At 39.4% G+C, this 15000-nt stretch overlaps 3 protein-coding genes across 5 annotated transcripts in view; 2 read left to right on the forward strand and 1 right to left on the reverse strand.

Moving 5' to 3' along the window:
• rhbdl2 (rhomboid, veinlet-like 2 (Drosophila)) overlaps window positions 1–282 on the forward strand; it is an 11492-nt gene extending 11210 nt beyond the window's left edge. The window contains exon 8 of the mRNA XM_061674639.1: window positions 1–282. This exon is cut by the window's left edge and continues 27 nt beyond it. Within this exon, the coding sequence (XP_061530623.1) occupies window positions 1–156 (156 nt within the window). The 3' untranslated portion in view covers window positions 157–282.
• A 793-nt stretch (window positions 283–1075) lies between these two features.
• Window positions 1076–6250, reverse strand: LOC133401532 (c-Myc-binding protein-like). 2 transcript variants are annotated; one of them, XM_061674641.1, is made up of 5 exons: window positions 6106–6250; window positions 5818–5890; window positions 3103–3151; window positions 2891–3020; window positions 1076–1641 (listed from the first exon to the last, which is right to left on the reverse strand). In XM_061674641.1, exons 1-5 carry the CDS (start codon window positions 6118–6120, stop codon window positions 1603–1605), a joined length of 306 nt encoding a protein of 101 aa, XP_061530625.1. In that variant the 5' UTR covers window positions 6121–6250; the 3' UTR covers window positions 1076–1602. The 2 variants fall into 2 exon arrangements, with proteins under 2 accessions (XP_061530625.1, XP_061530624.1); XM_061674640.1 differs by having other exon boundaries at window positions 1076–1647.
• An 807-nt stretch (window positions 6251–7057) lies between these two features.
• Window positions 7058–15000, forward strand: part of rragca (Ras-related GTP binding Ca) — a 12290-nt gene continuing 4347 nt past the window's right edge. The window contains exons 1-3 of one of the 2 annotated variants that reach the window (XM_061675692.1): window positions 7058–7569; window positions 11581–11784; window positions 13644–13843. In XM_061675692.1, coding sequence (XP_061531676.1) covers window positions 7384–7569; window positions 11581–11784; window positions 13644–13843 — 590 coding nt within the window. In that variant the 5' untranslated portion in view covers window positions 7058–7383. The other variant, XM_061675693.1, reaches the window with a different exon arrangement.

Genomic DNA, 15000 nt, shown 5'->3' on the forward strand with positions numbered 1-15000 from the left:
ATCGTGGCCGGCATGACGGTGGGCTACGTGTTCTTTAGCGACTACAACAAGAAGCTGCTGAAGGACCCTCGCTTCTGGATGTGTATAGTGGGCTACCTCGTCTTCTTGCTCTTCGCCGTGCTCTTCAACATCTTCATCTCACCTGCGTCTGCCTAGTATAGTAGCTCACTATTTGTTAGTTTTAATTTAAGTTTAAGGTTTTATTACAGCATTAAGTATTGTATTTTATTGTTTTTGTTTTCATGCAAGTTGTGATATTAAAAATAGTCAGTTTTCATACTGTGTCTGTCTTATGTGGACAATTGTAGTGCATTTAGTGAAGCTAATGACCAGTATGGGAAATGACCAGAATAAAGTTGCTCACTAGTTTTTTAAAATTAGTAACAAGTAGTTAAATTACAGTGTATGCTTAAAAGGCAAGTTGAAAAGTAAATCTTTGACTTCATTATTATGAGAGAATTTAATAGTCATAGATTCGTTTGAAACTTTGTGTTGAAATTGTAGCATGTGAAAAAAGGAGTGGTAATAGATTTCATTTCAAACAGATTCACGCGGTAAAGGGCTTTGACACATCATAAATCGTTTTTGCAGAGCACCACGCTCATAGATTGAACCAGTCCCGTGTGGACAATAACATTGACGAGGGGTCCGCAATGTCACCTTTTCTGAATGTTAATATTCATGTTATTTACATTGTGTACTGTATAGGAGTATGATTATATGTACCACTGTCGTGTACACACCTCAGTGTATTGATGCGATATTGGATATTTCCAAACAATCCAGAAGCCCTGCAGTTATTGAGGTCAATAGAAACCTGACCTAAATGCACACAATGTTCCTGTGGAGCTGATGTTGTTGACACTTTCCCCTGGACGCCACAGAGCGATGCATGTCACTCAGGACGTGAGGTGATGCCATCCAATTTTTTTTTCTTTATTTTTGTTTTGGTAGACTTTTGTCAGGTGAGAAGGGCGAGGGTCACATTTTCAGATAATCTGGCATGAAAAACTGCATTCCAAACTTTCTTAGTTTTATGAAAGTGATTTGTTTTCCCACAAAAAAAGCCAACCAATAGGTAAGTAGCATGTGCAAAACATGTTTTAATCATTCAGATACTCAGAAATGTGACAAAACTGAACCTCTACCTGTCCATTAAAATCAAACATAAAACGTACAGGACTTAATGTATAGTTAAACAAGTATTATGGTTGTATATGCAAATGACTAATTTCCTCAGCAGTGTTCTGCTTTAATTGTAATTGAAAACCAGTTACAGTCAATTTAAAGTAAAAAAAAAAAAAAACTTTAGATTGACGTCAATATGTGACATTGCAACCTGAACATACACCTGAGCATATAAACAGACTTATGCAATTATGATCATCATAAACTACAAGTAGTGACGTGTGCCACTCAAAGATCGAAATCAGTGATTAATATTTTCTAAAGGCGTCATCTCCCTAATGTGCATTCTGAATGACTTGGGTGGTGATAGAGAGGCACCTTTTTTTTTTAATTTTTTTTATAAAAAAGCTGCACTAACCAAAATAAACATCAAAACGTAAAGTAATAGAACCCCTCTGGAGCTTAGGCTGGAGTCTATTCCACAACAGCGCCGTCCTCAGGTGGCTCGTGGCGCTGCAGCTAGAGGAAGGGGTCAATGTTAACTACTGGCGAACTAACATCTAGAAAAACTCCAGAATGCAAAAAAAAAAAAAAAAAAAAAGATGAGGATGAACAGAATTGTGGTGCAATTAATTGAAACGTCATAGAATGTCAGACTTGGAATGGTTTTAGTCGGCCCAAAATAATTTGGGAATTATGTAAAATATGTCTTAATTTGGGGAATTTTACTGTGACGAGTTGGGAATTATGGAAATGTTTTAAATCAGTCAAGAAATGTAGGAGTAGGAGGTAAGTATGTCAAAATCTCTTAATTTGGGAATTACACTCTTAAAAGTGGGGAATTTTTAGAATATGGGAATTCTGGGAGCTGGAAATACTTCCCAAAAAGTTCCCAAGTCCTGAATAAACCCAGGGACACAAGGATTTTTCAAATCTTAAAACATTGTTTATCTGTTACAAAACCCACAGATGAAGATGGAAAAAAAAATCAGTTAATTTTTGGTTGTACTGTGTCTGGTCTGTTCCGATATTCCCAACACACATTAAGATTTTGTCTCACCACCGATCTCGAATCTAGACCGCCAAGACAGAAATTTCACATGATCTTACAAAAACAAAGGAGAAAGGACCACTAGCAGATATGTTGCGCTGATATTTCCAGAGTGTTTCTGAAGGGACTGCAGGCGGTATTCTTGTAGAATGGCAATGTCGTTACAACAGACTTGCTTTGCTGGAGAACCCACTTTAACACGAGATACGACATCAGGTTGGACATGTTTGTTTTTATTCACGACACTTGTTCATCAGTCAGCTCACTTCTTGATTGGCTACATTCCGTTAGCAATGGTTTGAATCGGTCAAGTAATGTTGAAGTAGGAGTTAAATATATAAAATGCTTTAAACTGGGGAATTTTACTGTGAAAAGTGTGGAATTCTTGTGGGAATTCCCAACAAGTCCTGAATGAGCTGAACATTTTGAAGTTGGAATGGTTTGAATCGGTCAAGAAATGTGGAAAATATGTCAAATTATATATCTTTAATATGGGAATTTTTCTTGTGACAATTTGGGAATTTTACTGTGAAAAGTGTATAATTTACGAAATGTGGGAATTCTTGTAACGTGGAAACTAGTTTCCAAGATGTTCTCAATGAGTTAAACAGTTTGAGTTTGAAATTGAAAGTTTTTTTGTGGAACGTCTCATTTACTTGACTGTTCTTTTGTGTGAAAAAGGTGAAATTCAGAGGAAATTGGGACACTCACCCTGGCTTTGAGGTCTACGTTTTCTTCCTCGAGACGGGCACACCTCTGCCTCAGATCCACCACTTCCTGCTGCAGAGCCTCCGTGTCAGCTGCAGTGAGGCCAGGCGTGCCAAGGTGCTGCTTGACAAATCTGGATGGTTCGGGTTAAAGGTATCTAAATACAGCATTGGTCTTTAAAGCAAAACATGAGATTATTTTAGCTGTGAGGATACTCCAGGGCGTTGGTAGGCTTTTCTGGTTGTTCATACAATGCCACTAACACTGAAAAGCGGACAAAATGCAACTTTATTCATACACTCATTTACTTAACTACAGTGACAGTACCATACATTTATTCGGAGGTAAGGAGCACTATTTGTACAAACATTTTTAACCTAGTTTTAAATTATGTTACATGTTTGATTATTACTTTTACACAAATAACCATTAAAATCTATTGTCAGAGCTCAATGATTTTCGTGATTCTTTTAAAATAACAAAAGTAGATAATCTTAATAACAGCTACTATGGTAATCATTACCTAACAAGGTAACCAACAAATTAGTAGTAACTACTAATCTTACAGACATCTACTGAACTCTAAACAAATTGGCTAGTTAGGTAACAAACAAACTAGCTAACCAACGAACTTAATAGGTAATTACATAGCTTACTGACCGACAAAGTTACGTAGTGGTTAACTAATTAGTACTTATCTATTTTATTTGTGTTTATTTTTTTCAACAAATATGCACCTTAAAATAATGTAGGCTTACTGTCCTTGGCCAAATAAATAAAATATGTAAATATGGTATGCCACCCCCATTCCAATGAAGTTGGGATGTTGTGTTAAATAAAAACAGAATACAATGATTTGCAAATCATGTTCAACCCATATTTAATTGAATACACTACAAAGACAAGATATTTAATGTTCAAACTGATAAACTTTATTGTTTTTAAGCAAATAATCATTAACTTAATTTTATTTTATTTTTTGCAACACGTGCAAAATAATTTTAATTTTATTTTTTTTAATTTAATTTTATTTTATTTTATTTATTTTTTTTGCAACACGTTCCAAAAAAGCTGGGACAGGTGGCAAAAAAGACTAAGAAAGTTGAGCAATGCTCATCAAACACCTGTTTGGAACATCCCACAGGTGAACAGGCTAATTGGGAACAGGTGGGTGCCATGATTGGGTATAAAAGGAGCTTCGCTGAATTGCTCAGTCATTCACAAGCAAAGATGGGGCGAGCTAGCTTGTTAACTCGCAGGCTCGCAAATGTTATAAAAGTTAATGTTCCCTTAAGTGTCTCTGTTGCGTGGATCTACATGCAGCACACGGAGCCAGGCTGTGGAGTGTTGGACGGACCCAACGCCAGTCTGCCAGTCCATGAGCACTCGAATGCTTAATAGCTACTAGCCGCTAGTAGCAGGCCAATTAGCAGTGGAGCCGTCCAACTCGCCATTGGCTCACTGCGTGCGTAGGTCACCACAACAATGTAGCCCAAATAACACAAAACACTTCAGGGAAGATGCATTTTTCAGGTTGTAGGCATAGCTTGATTGCTAACTACTACATCATGTGAACTATTATTACTAAGTAACTCGCAATTGCAGTGAATAGCCACTGATGCAAAGATGGCGCTCAGTACTTGTATAGTAGGGGAGGGCCGACTCATGCCAGAAAGTATACACTCCAGCCCACATGCGTCATTGGGCTAGTTTTCACATTTTCAGCACTTTGCCTTCAACATCCATCCATCCATCCATCCATTTTCTGAGCCGCTTCTCCTCACTAGGGTCGCGGGCGTGCTGGAGCCTATCCCAGCTGTCATCGGGCAGGAGGCGGGGTACACCCTGAACTGGTTGCCAGCCAATCGCAGGGCACATACACACAGACAACCATTTGTACTCACAGTCACACGGGCAATTTAGAGTCTCCAATTTATGCATGTTTTTGGAATGTGGGAGGAAACCGGAGTGCCCGAAGAAAACCCACGCAGGCACGGGGAGAACATGCAAACTCCACACAGTCGGGGCCGGGGATTGAACCCGGGTCCTCAGAACTGTGAGGCTGACGCTCTAACCAGTCGTCCACCGTGCCGCCTTCAACATATTTAATGTATTTAGAGAAGAACATGACAATGACTTTACAGGCACTTTAATATCCGACTAATACACGGGATTAGTGTGCTTATTGTTTTAATTGCATCACTCATGGTTATAAGACCTTTGAAGAGTTTGGGACTGTTGTGAAGCATTAAAAACTTTTATTTATTTATTTTAACAGCCAGAGGCGCACACTTTTATGTGCATGGCTGGCGCTGGCGACGTCTCCTACAATTGTATTCAAAGACAGCATCATGAATCGGTGAGTTTTTTAGCATATTAAAATAGGGATTGAACAGGATTTTGGGGTGGTGATGTGTTGACCTTAGTCTGCAACGGTATTTGATAGCAATATAAGGTAATAATAATACCAACTTGAACGAAGCGGTGTTTGTGAATTCTTCCAAGATGCCGTGTTTTTTTTCCCCTGAAAAGTAGTCATGTATAGAACATGATGTACTGTAATGTTATGTGTGTATATAATGTAATTTTATATTATACATACACATATATATAAGTAACATGTAATGTTATATATTTACCCATAACATTAGATGTTATATATGTATACATAACTATGTAATGTATATATTAAAACCTAGTTTTTCAAGATAGTTTTTATTAGTCTAAAATAAAAAAATATATAACCATTATGTATGCATAGTTTTAAATATTCTTTAAAGTTCCAAATAGTTTGGAGGTTTAAAAAAAAAAAAAAAAAAGAATACACATATTATAATTTTACAATTGAGCAATGTAGTAGTTACTTGTTCGGCAGATTTTGCTCCGAAATAAACAGAACAAATACACGTCTTATTTCATTTTTATCTTACCACTGGTGAGACTATCAACAACACCGGCTTTCTCCAAGTATCTCCGAAACTGCTCTCTCTTGTGGTCTGGAGCCTGTTGTGGATTTAAAAAAAAAAAAACACAATACCGAAACTTTGACACGAGTTTCGCCATAAATGAGTTTTGCAACTCTTTATCAAATTAAAACACTGCATAAATTAACCATTGTTGAAATATTTTTTGCAACAGGTGTTAATTAATTGCAACAACTATTCACTATGTTACGGAATAACAACCGCTTGTCAACTCTTTGATGAAAATAAACTTACCTTATAATGCGACATGTTGCCCCGTAATGTTGAACTTTATCAACACAAATGTGGTGTTTTGTTTGGTTTAGTTTTGTTTTTTACGTCCAACTTGGTAACGAAGCTCCCCACCCGTGGTATGACGCTGGTCTGGAGGCAGCAATAACAATCTCCGGATCAGACCGGAAATAGATTTATTTTCGAGTTATTGCTGCTCCTTAATTGTATTCCTTTTTGGTCTGTGATATCATTGTGCATATAGTATTACAGTGATAACAAAAAAATCATGAAATTAAATTCAAGCAATGTTTTCAAGTTCCTGGGGCGTCGTGTTACTGACGTCATAGTGCCTTCGATTGATGTTACACTCGATCCTCACTTTGACACGCCGTATTGTCACATTAGACAGCTTTATCAACAAGTATAAATATGGTTGGCGTATATGTTTTAAGCTTTCACGAATATTTGGTTATAATAGCAAGTGACGACGCCACAGTGCCTTACGTCATATCCTGATGTTACGCGAGCGTCAGACTTCATATTGAGTCGTTTACAAGCATTGTATTTTCGCATATTTTGATTGTTTTTCAAGTTGTGTAAGATCGTGTCAAAGCTGTGATAGTAATATGAATACTTTATTTACTTTTCATGTTGTTAGTTTTGAAAAACGTATATTTTATAGTGAATTTACTTTTATTTTGTCCTTGAAACTAAATATCAGATAGTTTCCGATATTTTTGTGAGCCCCGAATGTCTCACGGATGTTGTCACTGTTTTACAGTGCTGCCTCACGCCGCCTACTATTTTAGCGTGTTTTTAGTTTTAGAACACAATTATCCAGTGTTTTCGCTGACATAATAATATAGTTTATTATTTTTACTAACAAAATAGCAAAATAGTGTGGAAAAATGCTTCTTTTTGGGGGCTGCTCAGCAGGTCACGGAACAAGTCAGGTGACAGCGATGAGCCCTCTGCGGAGTGACAAATGATTTGGACCAATCGTATTTCGCATTGTAGGCCGGCCATCCAATCAGAACCAAGAAGGGCGGGATGAAATGCCTACGTTTTACAAGGGAGAGGAAATCCGAAGGAAACCTGAGGGTTCTGCACGGTGGTCACTAGTCAAATGGAGCATTAATGGCCGGGTAGTTGCACTTTTTTCTCCGTTACACTTGAGTTGAAGCCCGTGGGTTGGAATACGGGCGTGGTGGCCGACAAGTGAAGGTTGGCACGGGACCCGGGAGAAGGGTGGGGGGGATACTACCCGGGCGATAAGGCGACCGTCGCTTTTGGCCCAACATGTCGATCCAGTACGAGGTGGAGCAGCTGGCCGGCAGCTACGGGGTGGCAGACTCATTCCCCAAAGACTTCGGCTACGGGGAAGAGGAAGAGGCGGACATCGAGGACAGCCCGGCGCTGTCCGACAGCAAGCCGAGGATCCTGCTCATGGGTCTGAGGCGAAGTGGCAAGTCATCGATACAGAAGGTGTGCTAGCCCACAGCTAGCTATGTGCTTAGCCTGTAGCTACAAATATCACATAACCAAGTACTCTACTACTATTAGCCACCAGCAAGCCCCAATGCTCAGCTAAACTGTCTCCTAATTCGAAGGTGAGGCTATAAATTATTAACCGGTCGGTTAGATGCTCTCAGTGCATCTCCCTGATTTATGTTGACATATCGTCATGTGACTTAAAGGGTATCAAACAGTGTGTCCGCACTGGCCCGAGCAGAGCAAAGCAGCCACACCTTCCCTTTCCTGTAAGGTAGCGGTTATCAAACTTTTGACACCAAGTATCACCGCCCAAAAGACTTTCTCTCTCTCCAAGTACCACCATGTACGACATTAAAATACAGTAGTTTAGTAGGCCTGTGTGTTAATAATAATAATAATAAAAACAAGGTAGGTTTTATTCCTAAAACGTATTATTGTAAGACAGTCTAACACTTTGAACATAAACACTGTGCTTAAATAAGGGGAAATTAAAAAAATCCATGCTTCAACAATGGTTCCATTAAAATGTCATGCACACAAAAGTTAATAAAAATTCATCTGTCCAGTTTCCATACCGCTTATCCTCACTAGGGTCGTGGGTGGGCTGGAGCTTATCCCCACTATCTTTGCACGAGAGATGGTGTACACCCCGAAGTGGTCGCCAGCCAAACGTAGGGCTGAATAAAAATTGTACCAAAATAAATGTTTGGACACAAACAGTTCTAAAAGGTTAAATGCTAATGAATTGTACTTAACAGTTGATTACAACTGAACTGGACAGTGATGCCTTGAGATAAGAGTGCCCTGATTTAAGAGGTTTTGAGATACAAGCTGTCGCGTGACCATTTCTTTGTCTTAAGATGAACGAAATTTTAGATGATTGCGCTTCAGACCCCCACTGTCCGTTCACATTGGTTTCCTTGCAGTGGAAGAACAATATCAGTTGGTGGCAGTAATGCACCATTAAGCAGGTTTGCCAATTGTTAATAGACCACACAGAAGAAGAACAAGGGCGGACATCACATTAGGTACAGCCATGTTTTGTCCTTGCATTTTTTGTTTGCAGGTTATGTAGAGAGAAAAGTTTATTACTGTGTTTTTATACAGTACAATATTGAGTGCAATTTTTCATATGAAAAGCATTAAAAAACGAATTTGGGGTGTTTTTACTGGGGGACTGGAACTGATTAATGGCATATCAATTTAAATAGGGAGAGATGTGTTTTGCAATACAAGCATAGTCACGGAACAAATTAACTTGCATCTCAATTCACCACTGTATGTAACCAATGTACTGCACTGGATTTAAAACCGGCACGGTGGACGACTGGTTAGAGCGTCTGCCTCACAGTTCTGAGGACTGGGGTTCAATTCCCGGCCCTGCCTGTGTGGAGTTTGCATGTTCTCCCCGTGCCTGTGTGGGTTTTCTCCGGGCACTCTGGTTTCCTCCCACATCCCAAAAACATGCATGGTAGGTTAATTGACAACTCTAAATTGCCCGTAGGTGTGAATGTGAGTGCAAATGGTTGTTTCTTAATATGTACCCTGCAATTGGCTAGCAACCAGTTGAGTGTGTACCCCGCCTCCTGCCCCGATGATAGCTGGGGTTGGCTCCAGCACGCCTGCGACCCTAGTGAGGAGAAGCGGCTCAGAAAATGGATGGATGGATGGATTTAAAACAAAAGTTTTAGAGCCACCTAAACATGACAAGTACAATTCAGCGATTCTTTCACATACCACCAGAGGGTGCCCGTGTGCCACTAGTACAGACTTTTGAGAATCACAGCTTTAAGGCATAACACAACAGTGCACCTGCCAAACATTCCCTTTGCTTCTTGTTTTACCACTATTCAGAATCATTTCATGTCAGTTTGTATCATGAACTTCAGCTTTATAGATGCCATGTCTCCTGCACAGTTGGCATGTTGTTAAAGACGCCCACTGCAATGAGGTTAATTGGGTAGTGGTTGTTGTTTAAAGTTTTTCTAAGCAAGCAAAAAGTACGACATTTATTTGGATCTGATGTGTTTATTAAATTGTGGTGCAGCGTTCATTAACGCTTACGTGCTCGGTGACCAATTATGGCACCTTATCTCAAAAAGGGCTACGGGCAAAATTTGAGCAAATAGTTTCAGGCATCTACTGCATTTGAGGCATGGTGTTTATTGGAATCACACCTGGCAAATAAATGGGCCACTGCAACAATCTGAGACAGTGTGGTAGTTTAAGGCATATATTTTTTGCGTGGTGTTTGGTGATTAAATCAAATGGCCGATGAACCCAGTGATTAATTGGGGTACAGTGTTTGTTACAGCGAGAGCCACTATTTGAGGAAATGCAGTAGTCTCAAGGATACCTAATTCCCTGAACCATACAGGCACTGTGTCCATTAGAACGCAGGCCACTATTTGATGTAAAGCAGCAGTGTTCATTTATTCTGGTAAACCATGCAATTAATTGGGGCACAACTTCAATTAGAGATGAGTGCCATTAATTAGCATGGTGTACATTAGAGCAGACACCATTAGGTGATAGAGGCGGTGGTGTTTGAGGCATCTTATTTGCAGTGTGGTGTTTATTTACCCAAGTTGATAATGCACCTGTTGATTAATGTGGGCGTGGTGTCAACAGGAGCCCTCAGTATTTGTTTTTTTGAGGCCCCTTTTGGTTACCCAAGGCTATGTGTCATGTTTTTGTCTTGGCTGCACTGTGCTGGAATAAAAGATGAGACTTCCTGCTGTATTTTATTATTGGTGGTCAAATGTAACACCTGTGTACTGCAGGGCACGCAGTTTCTTTGCAGTAATCAGCTTTGATTAGGACCGGCAAACATGTGATGTGGCTTTTTGCTGCCTCACTGCCCCTGCCAGTTGAAGAGCTCACACACTGCTGCCAACAATATATATATTTTTTCTCGTTATGATCTGACAGTGCTGATTGTATGCTACTTACATGTTGTTTTCCTGGCACTGTTGTTGTGTGCATGTGACACATACGAGCTAATGAAACTGCCCTATAATACGAAAAAGCTTGTACATAACGCATCAATCTGGATTTGATTGGATTACTGTCACTCTCAAAACCAGATATGCTAACTGTGAGATTAGTGTTTCAAAGTCTGGTTTCAAGCCTGGTTTATGGTTTTGAACAAAAGTTAGGATTTAAAGCCAGGGTTAGTGTTTCAAAATTGTGTTTCACGCCGGGGTTGGGGTTTCAAAAGAGGGATGCAAGCCTAGGTCCCAGTTTTAAACAAAGGTAAAGATTTCAAATATTTTTTTTAAGGCTGGGTTAGGGTTTAAAGCAAGGGGTTCGGTGGGTTTCAAACCTGGGTTGGGGCTTCAAAGCAGGGTTTCAAGCCTGGTTTAGGGTTTAAACAAAGTTAAAGTTTTCAAATGTAGGCTTTCAAGCCTGGTTTCGGGTGTTGAACATGTTAGGGATTCTAACTAGATTTATGGCTTAAAACCAGGTTTAGGGTTTTGAAGTGGGGTTTCAAGACCAGGTTTTGGTTTTAAACATGAGTTAGGTTTCTAATTAGGTTTGTAAGTCTGTGTTAAGGTTTTAAAAAATAGTTATGATTTCCAAGTGGGGTTTAAAGCCTGGGTTAGGGTTTCAAAATAAGTTTTCAAGCCCAGGAAAAGGCTTTAAACAAGAGTTGGGCTTTTAAATCTGGGTTAGGTTTTTAATCAAAGGTTAGGGGTTTCAAAGTAAGGTTACTTTTTAGTCCTGCAGTCTACTATATCCTCCAATAAAGCCCCTAAAAATTAAATCAAGACCCCAGCCTGTTCAACTCATGCTTTTTCTTTGACTTTTTTTGCAACACTTATTCCAGAAGAAAGCACCGTGTCAACAAGGAATGTTTAAAGAAGAAGAATATAAACAACAAGTTAAAAGCAAGATAAGAATGTTGAAATGTTAATCATAGAGTGAGCAGTTCTGCTCTTTTCTACACTTGTACGTCAGTTAAGAATGTTCAAATGTTTTCGTCCATTTTGTGGTTTTTAGGTGGTGTTCCACAAAATGTCGCCCAACGAGACCTTGTTCCTGGAGAGCACCAACAAGATATACAAGGACGACATCTCCAGCAGCTCATTTGTCAACTTCCAAATCTGGGACTTCCCGGGCCAGGTGGACTTCTTTGACCCCACCTTCGACTATGAAATGATCTTCAGGGGAACCGGAGCCCTCATATTTGTCATCGACGCTCAGGTGCAGCACACAGCCACACGGCATCCTGCTATCAGATTATTTGAAACTCTTTTACCCCTGACAGGGGAAAACAGTTTTTAACCCTGAAGATGTAAAATTGCAACTTTTTCCCCCCATTTTGGAATTGCGGGGTTATTGGCCCTGATCGTACCTCCGAAGGCTGAAAATCGCCAGGTTGACCTCTTACCCCCTTTTCACAGGCAGTGACTCATCTCCGTTATAGCGCTGATGCTACCCATGAAGGGTTAAAATTGCTGGGTTACGGCTCTGTTACTGTATCAAATGGCAGTAATTTGCCGAGTTATGGCGTTGATACCGCTGAAGGTGGCAATTGCCATATCAACTTTTTACTCCCATTTTAGCATGACAGAATCCATATAGGCAGAGACCCGTCTCTGATCTTGCCTGGCAAGGCAGAAAATGATCAGGCTCCAACTCCTTTACTACCTCGAAGGCTGAAAATTGTCAGGTTGACTTTTAACCCCTCTTTCCGGCATTGAGGAAAGAGAAAACCAACGAGGAAAAATGCGCACGAAGTCGTACTTGTGCCCAACGGTGCTGGTGAACAAAAGTGTGTCTTAACTATGTTAAATAAATGACCAGTCACCTCAGTGCAACACTTGAATTAATATTTTATTGTGCAAAGGAGGCTTTCACGGTGAGTAGACATCCGACACGCTCCCTACCGCTCCGAGCCTCAGCCTGCACCGCACGGAACTTCAGTGAAGTCAATTGGGTGAATGAAACAATAAAATAAGTCTATGCCAACATTGTGGCAGCTAACAAGTTAAACGGTGGGTTGCACTGATGGTTTTTAGTGTTTATTTTAGTCTTCAAACCAACGTAAGAGCTGATGACAGACACAAAAATAAAATCGAAATTACCATACTGGAAAGAAAGTACAAACAGTCGCATTACAAGCTTAACATTGAGATAAAACTTCACCGAAGGTCAAACTAACAACTTTATATCACAATGAATTGGGACAAAATTCACAAAAATGTTGTCTCACAGTATCAAAAACATTAATCTTGTCTCATTGGTGGTTAGGTAGAGAAATCAACGTTTTACAGAGCATTTGGTTCCATTCATTACTCTACTTTAGTTTTTACTGGTGTCGCATGAAGTTATTTTTTGAGTTCCGGTGCGTACCCTTCAAAATAAAAGGGTACATGCTTAAAACAGGAAGTTAAACTTGCACACATAAACCATTTGATGTGATAAAACGGTTGCAAATTACTATAATGCTATATTAAACTTTTAGCTAAAACAATTAATGAATATTAATTCAGTTGGGTTAGTTCCATACACATTGCCTTTTAGTTCATAGGTTTGATATTGATACTGGTTATAAAGAACCCAGAGTCAAATATTCAATTTAGTTTATGACACAGGCTGCTAAGAAAACGGATGTTCATAATTTGGGCACCTTTTTATTTAAACCATGCAAACACTTTTGACCCAGCCCCCTACAGCCCCCTGCACACAGGCAACAACGCGCTTCTGTTACAGCTCTGATACTACCGCAAAGAGCTGGGTCAAACTTTTTCGGCCATACTGGCTTTGCTGAATACCTACCTACAGGCAGTGACTCTCCTCTTTTTTACGGCTCTGATTCTACCTCGGAAGGAGGAAAATTAATGGGTTATCTCCCTGTTGTGAAATACACACAGGCGGAATTCCTTTTTTGCTATGCCTCTGAGACAACCTAGAACATCATCCACTGTTTACCTACAGCTGTGTTGTTTATATGTATTATATGATATATAAATTATAAGTATTGATATTGCTTCTGTGTCTTATACTGGGCCAATAAAGCTGATTCTGATTGTGATATTTCCTTTTGTATTTATTTTCAGGACGACTACATGGAAGCCCTGGGGCGACTCCACCTGACTGTGTCGCGGGCGTACCGGGTCAACCCAGACATCAACTTCGAAGTGTTTATTCACAAAGTAGATGGGCTCTCAGATGACCACAAAATCGAGACCCAGCGGGACATCCACCAGAGGGCCAACGACGATCTGGCCGACGCCAGCCTGGAGAAGCTCCATCTCAGGTACACTACATGGATGACATATTATGATTAACAGTATTGGTTTGCAACCATTTTGGGTAGGCTGCAGGAAAAGACAAATCCATCTTGTCAGTAATGGCATATCGTAATTTCTCTTGTATAATGTGCACCTATGTATAATACGCAACCCCAAAATTGACCCCAAAATTCTGGAAAACCCTTCTACCTATGTATAATGCATTTTTACAATGCATGATTTTGCTTCTACCCATATGATAAAACATTAAGTATTATCTATATTTTGTTAGTTTCTTTTCAAAGAATTAATCTGAAGTTAAGCACTTTATTTGAACATGTAATACTTTTGTTTGTTTTTTTAAAATTGCTCTTATTTTGAAAGTCTGCCCTACTTTATTTAGTAAATGAGAAAACACAGTTGTGCTCATATGTTTGATTACCCAGGCAGAATTTGTAAGATGGGTGCAATTCTTTAAAAAAAACATGAATTGCCAGGCAAAACACATTTTATTTTAATGGGATTCAAATTAAACTGTCAAGCATTTCAGAAAAGCATTATCATTTAACAAAATATAACCATAAAGAAATTAATGATGGTTGTTGTTCAGTCATATTTTAAAAAACAATATTTCACAAATTCTGCCATGGTATGTAAACTTATGAGCACAACTGTACATATGCAGTCATATGTACCCCCTTTCATATTGGAATGAAAGTGTAGGCTACACCTTTTTCATAACCATTAGGTGGCATATTAGAATGAAAGTGTACACTTTTCTCATAACCACTAGGTGGCGATGGCATATTAGAATGAATGTGTACAGCTTTTTTGGAACCTCTAGATGGTGGCATACACTTATAAAATGCGCAATTTCCCCCCCATTTTACCCGATATCTATGTATAATGCGCACTATTGACTTGACAATTTTTTGGGGGAAAATAATGCGCATTGTATACGAGAAATTACGGTATATCATGGATTGTATTTTCCCTTGTAGAAGCTGCACTTTATCACCAAACCACCCATTTACACTGCAGTTCATACACTATCCTGTGTATGTGGTGCACAGACAACTTCGACAACAAGGTTTCAAAGCTGTGGGCCTCTGCTGCAGATATTTATTTACTCATTACTTTAATGCGTCTCAGTTACATTCCTCTTGCGCCTTCTAATGGAAAA

This window comes from Phycodurus eques, chromosome 4 (genome assembly GCF_024500275.1).
Source record: "Phycodurus eques isolate BA_2022a chromosome 4, UOR_Pequ_1.1, whole genome shotgun sequence".
NCBI lineage: Eukaryota > Metazoa > Chordata > Actinopteri > Syngnathiformes > Syngnathidae > Phycodurus > Phycodurus eques.

Excerpts from the sequence above, each read along its gene's own strand:
- LOC133401532 (XM_061674640.1), bottom strand. Across the intron at positions 3,021-3,102 it reads AAGCCTACCAACGCCCTGGA|ATTTGTCAAGCAGCACCTTG; the intron begins GTATCCTCACAG and ends CGAACCATCCAG. Across the intron at positions 1,648-2,890 it reads ACGTAGACCTCAAAGCCAGG|CTGCAGCGCCACGAGCCACC; the intron begins GTGAGTGTCCCA and ends CCCTTCCTCTAG.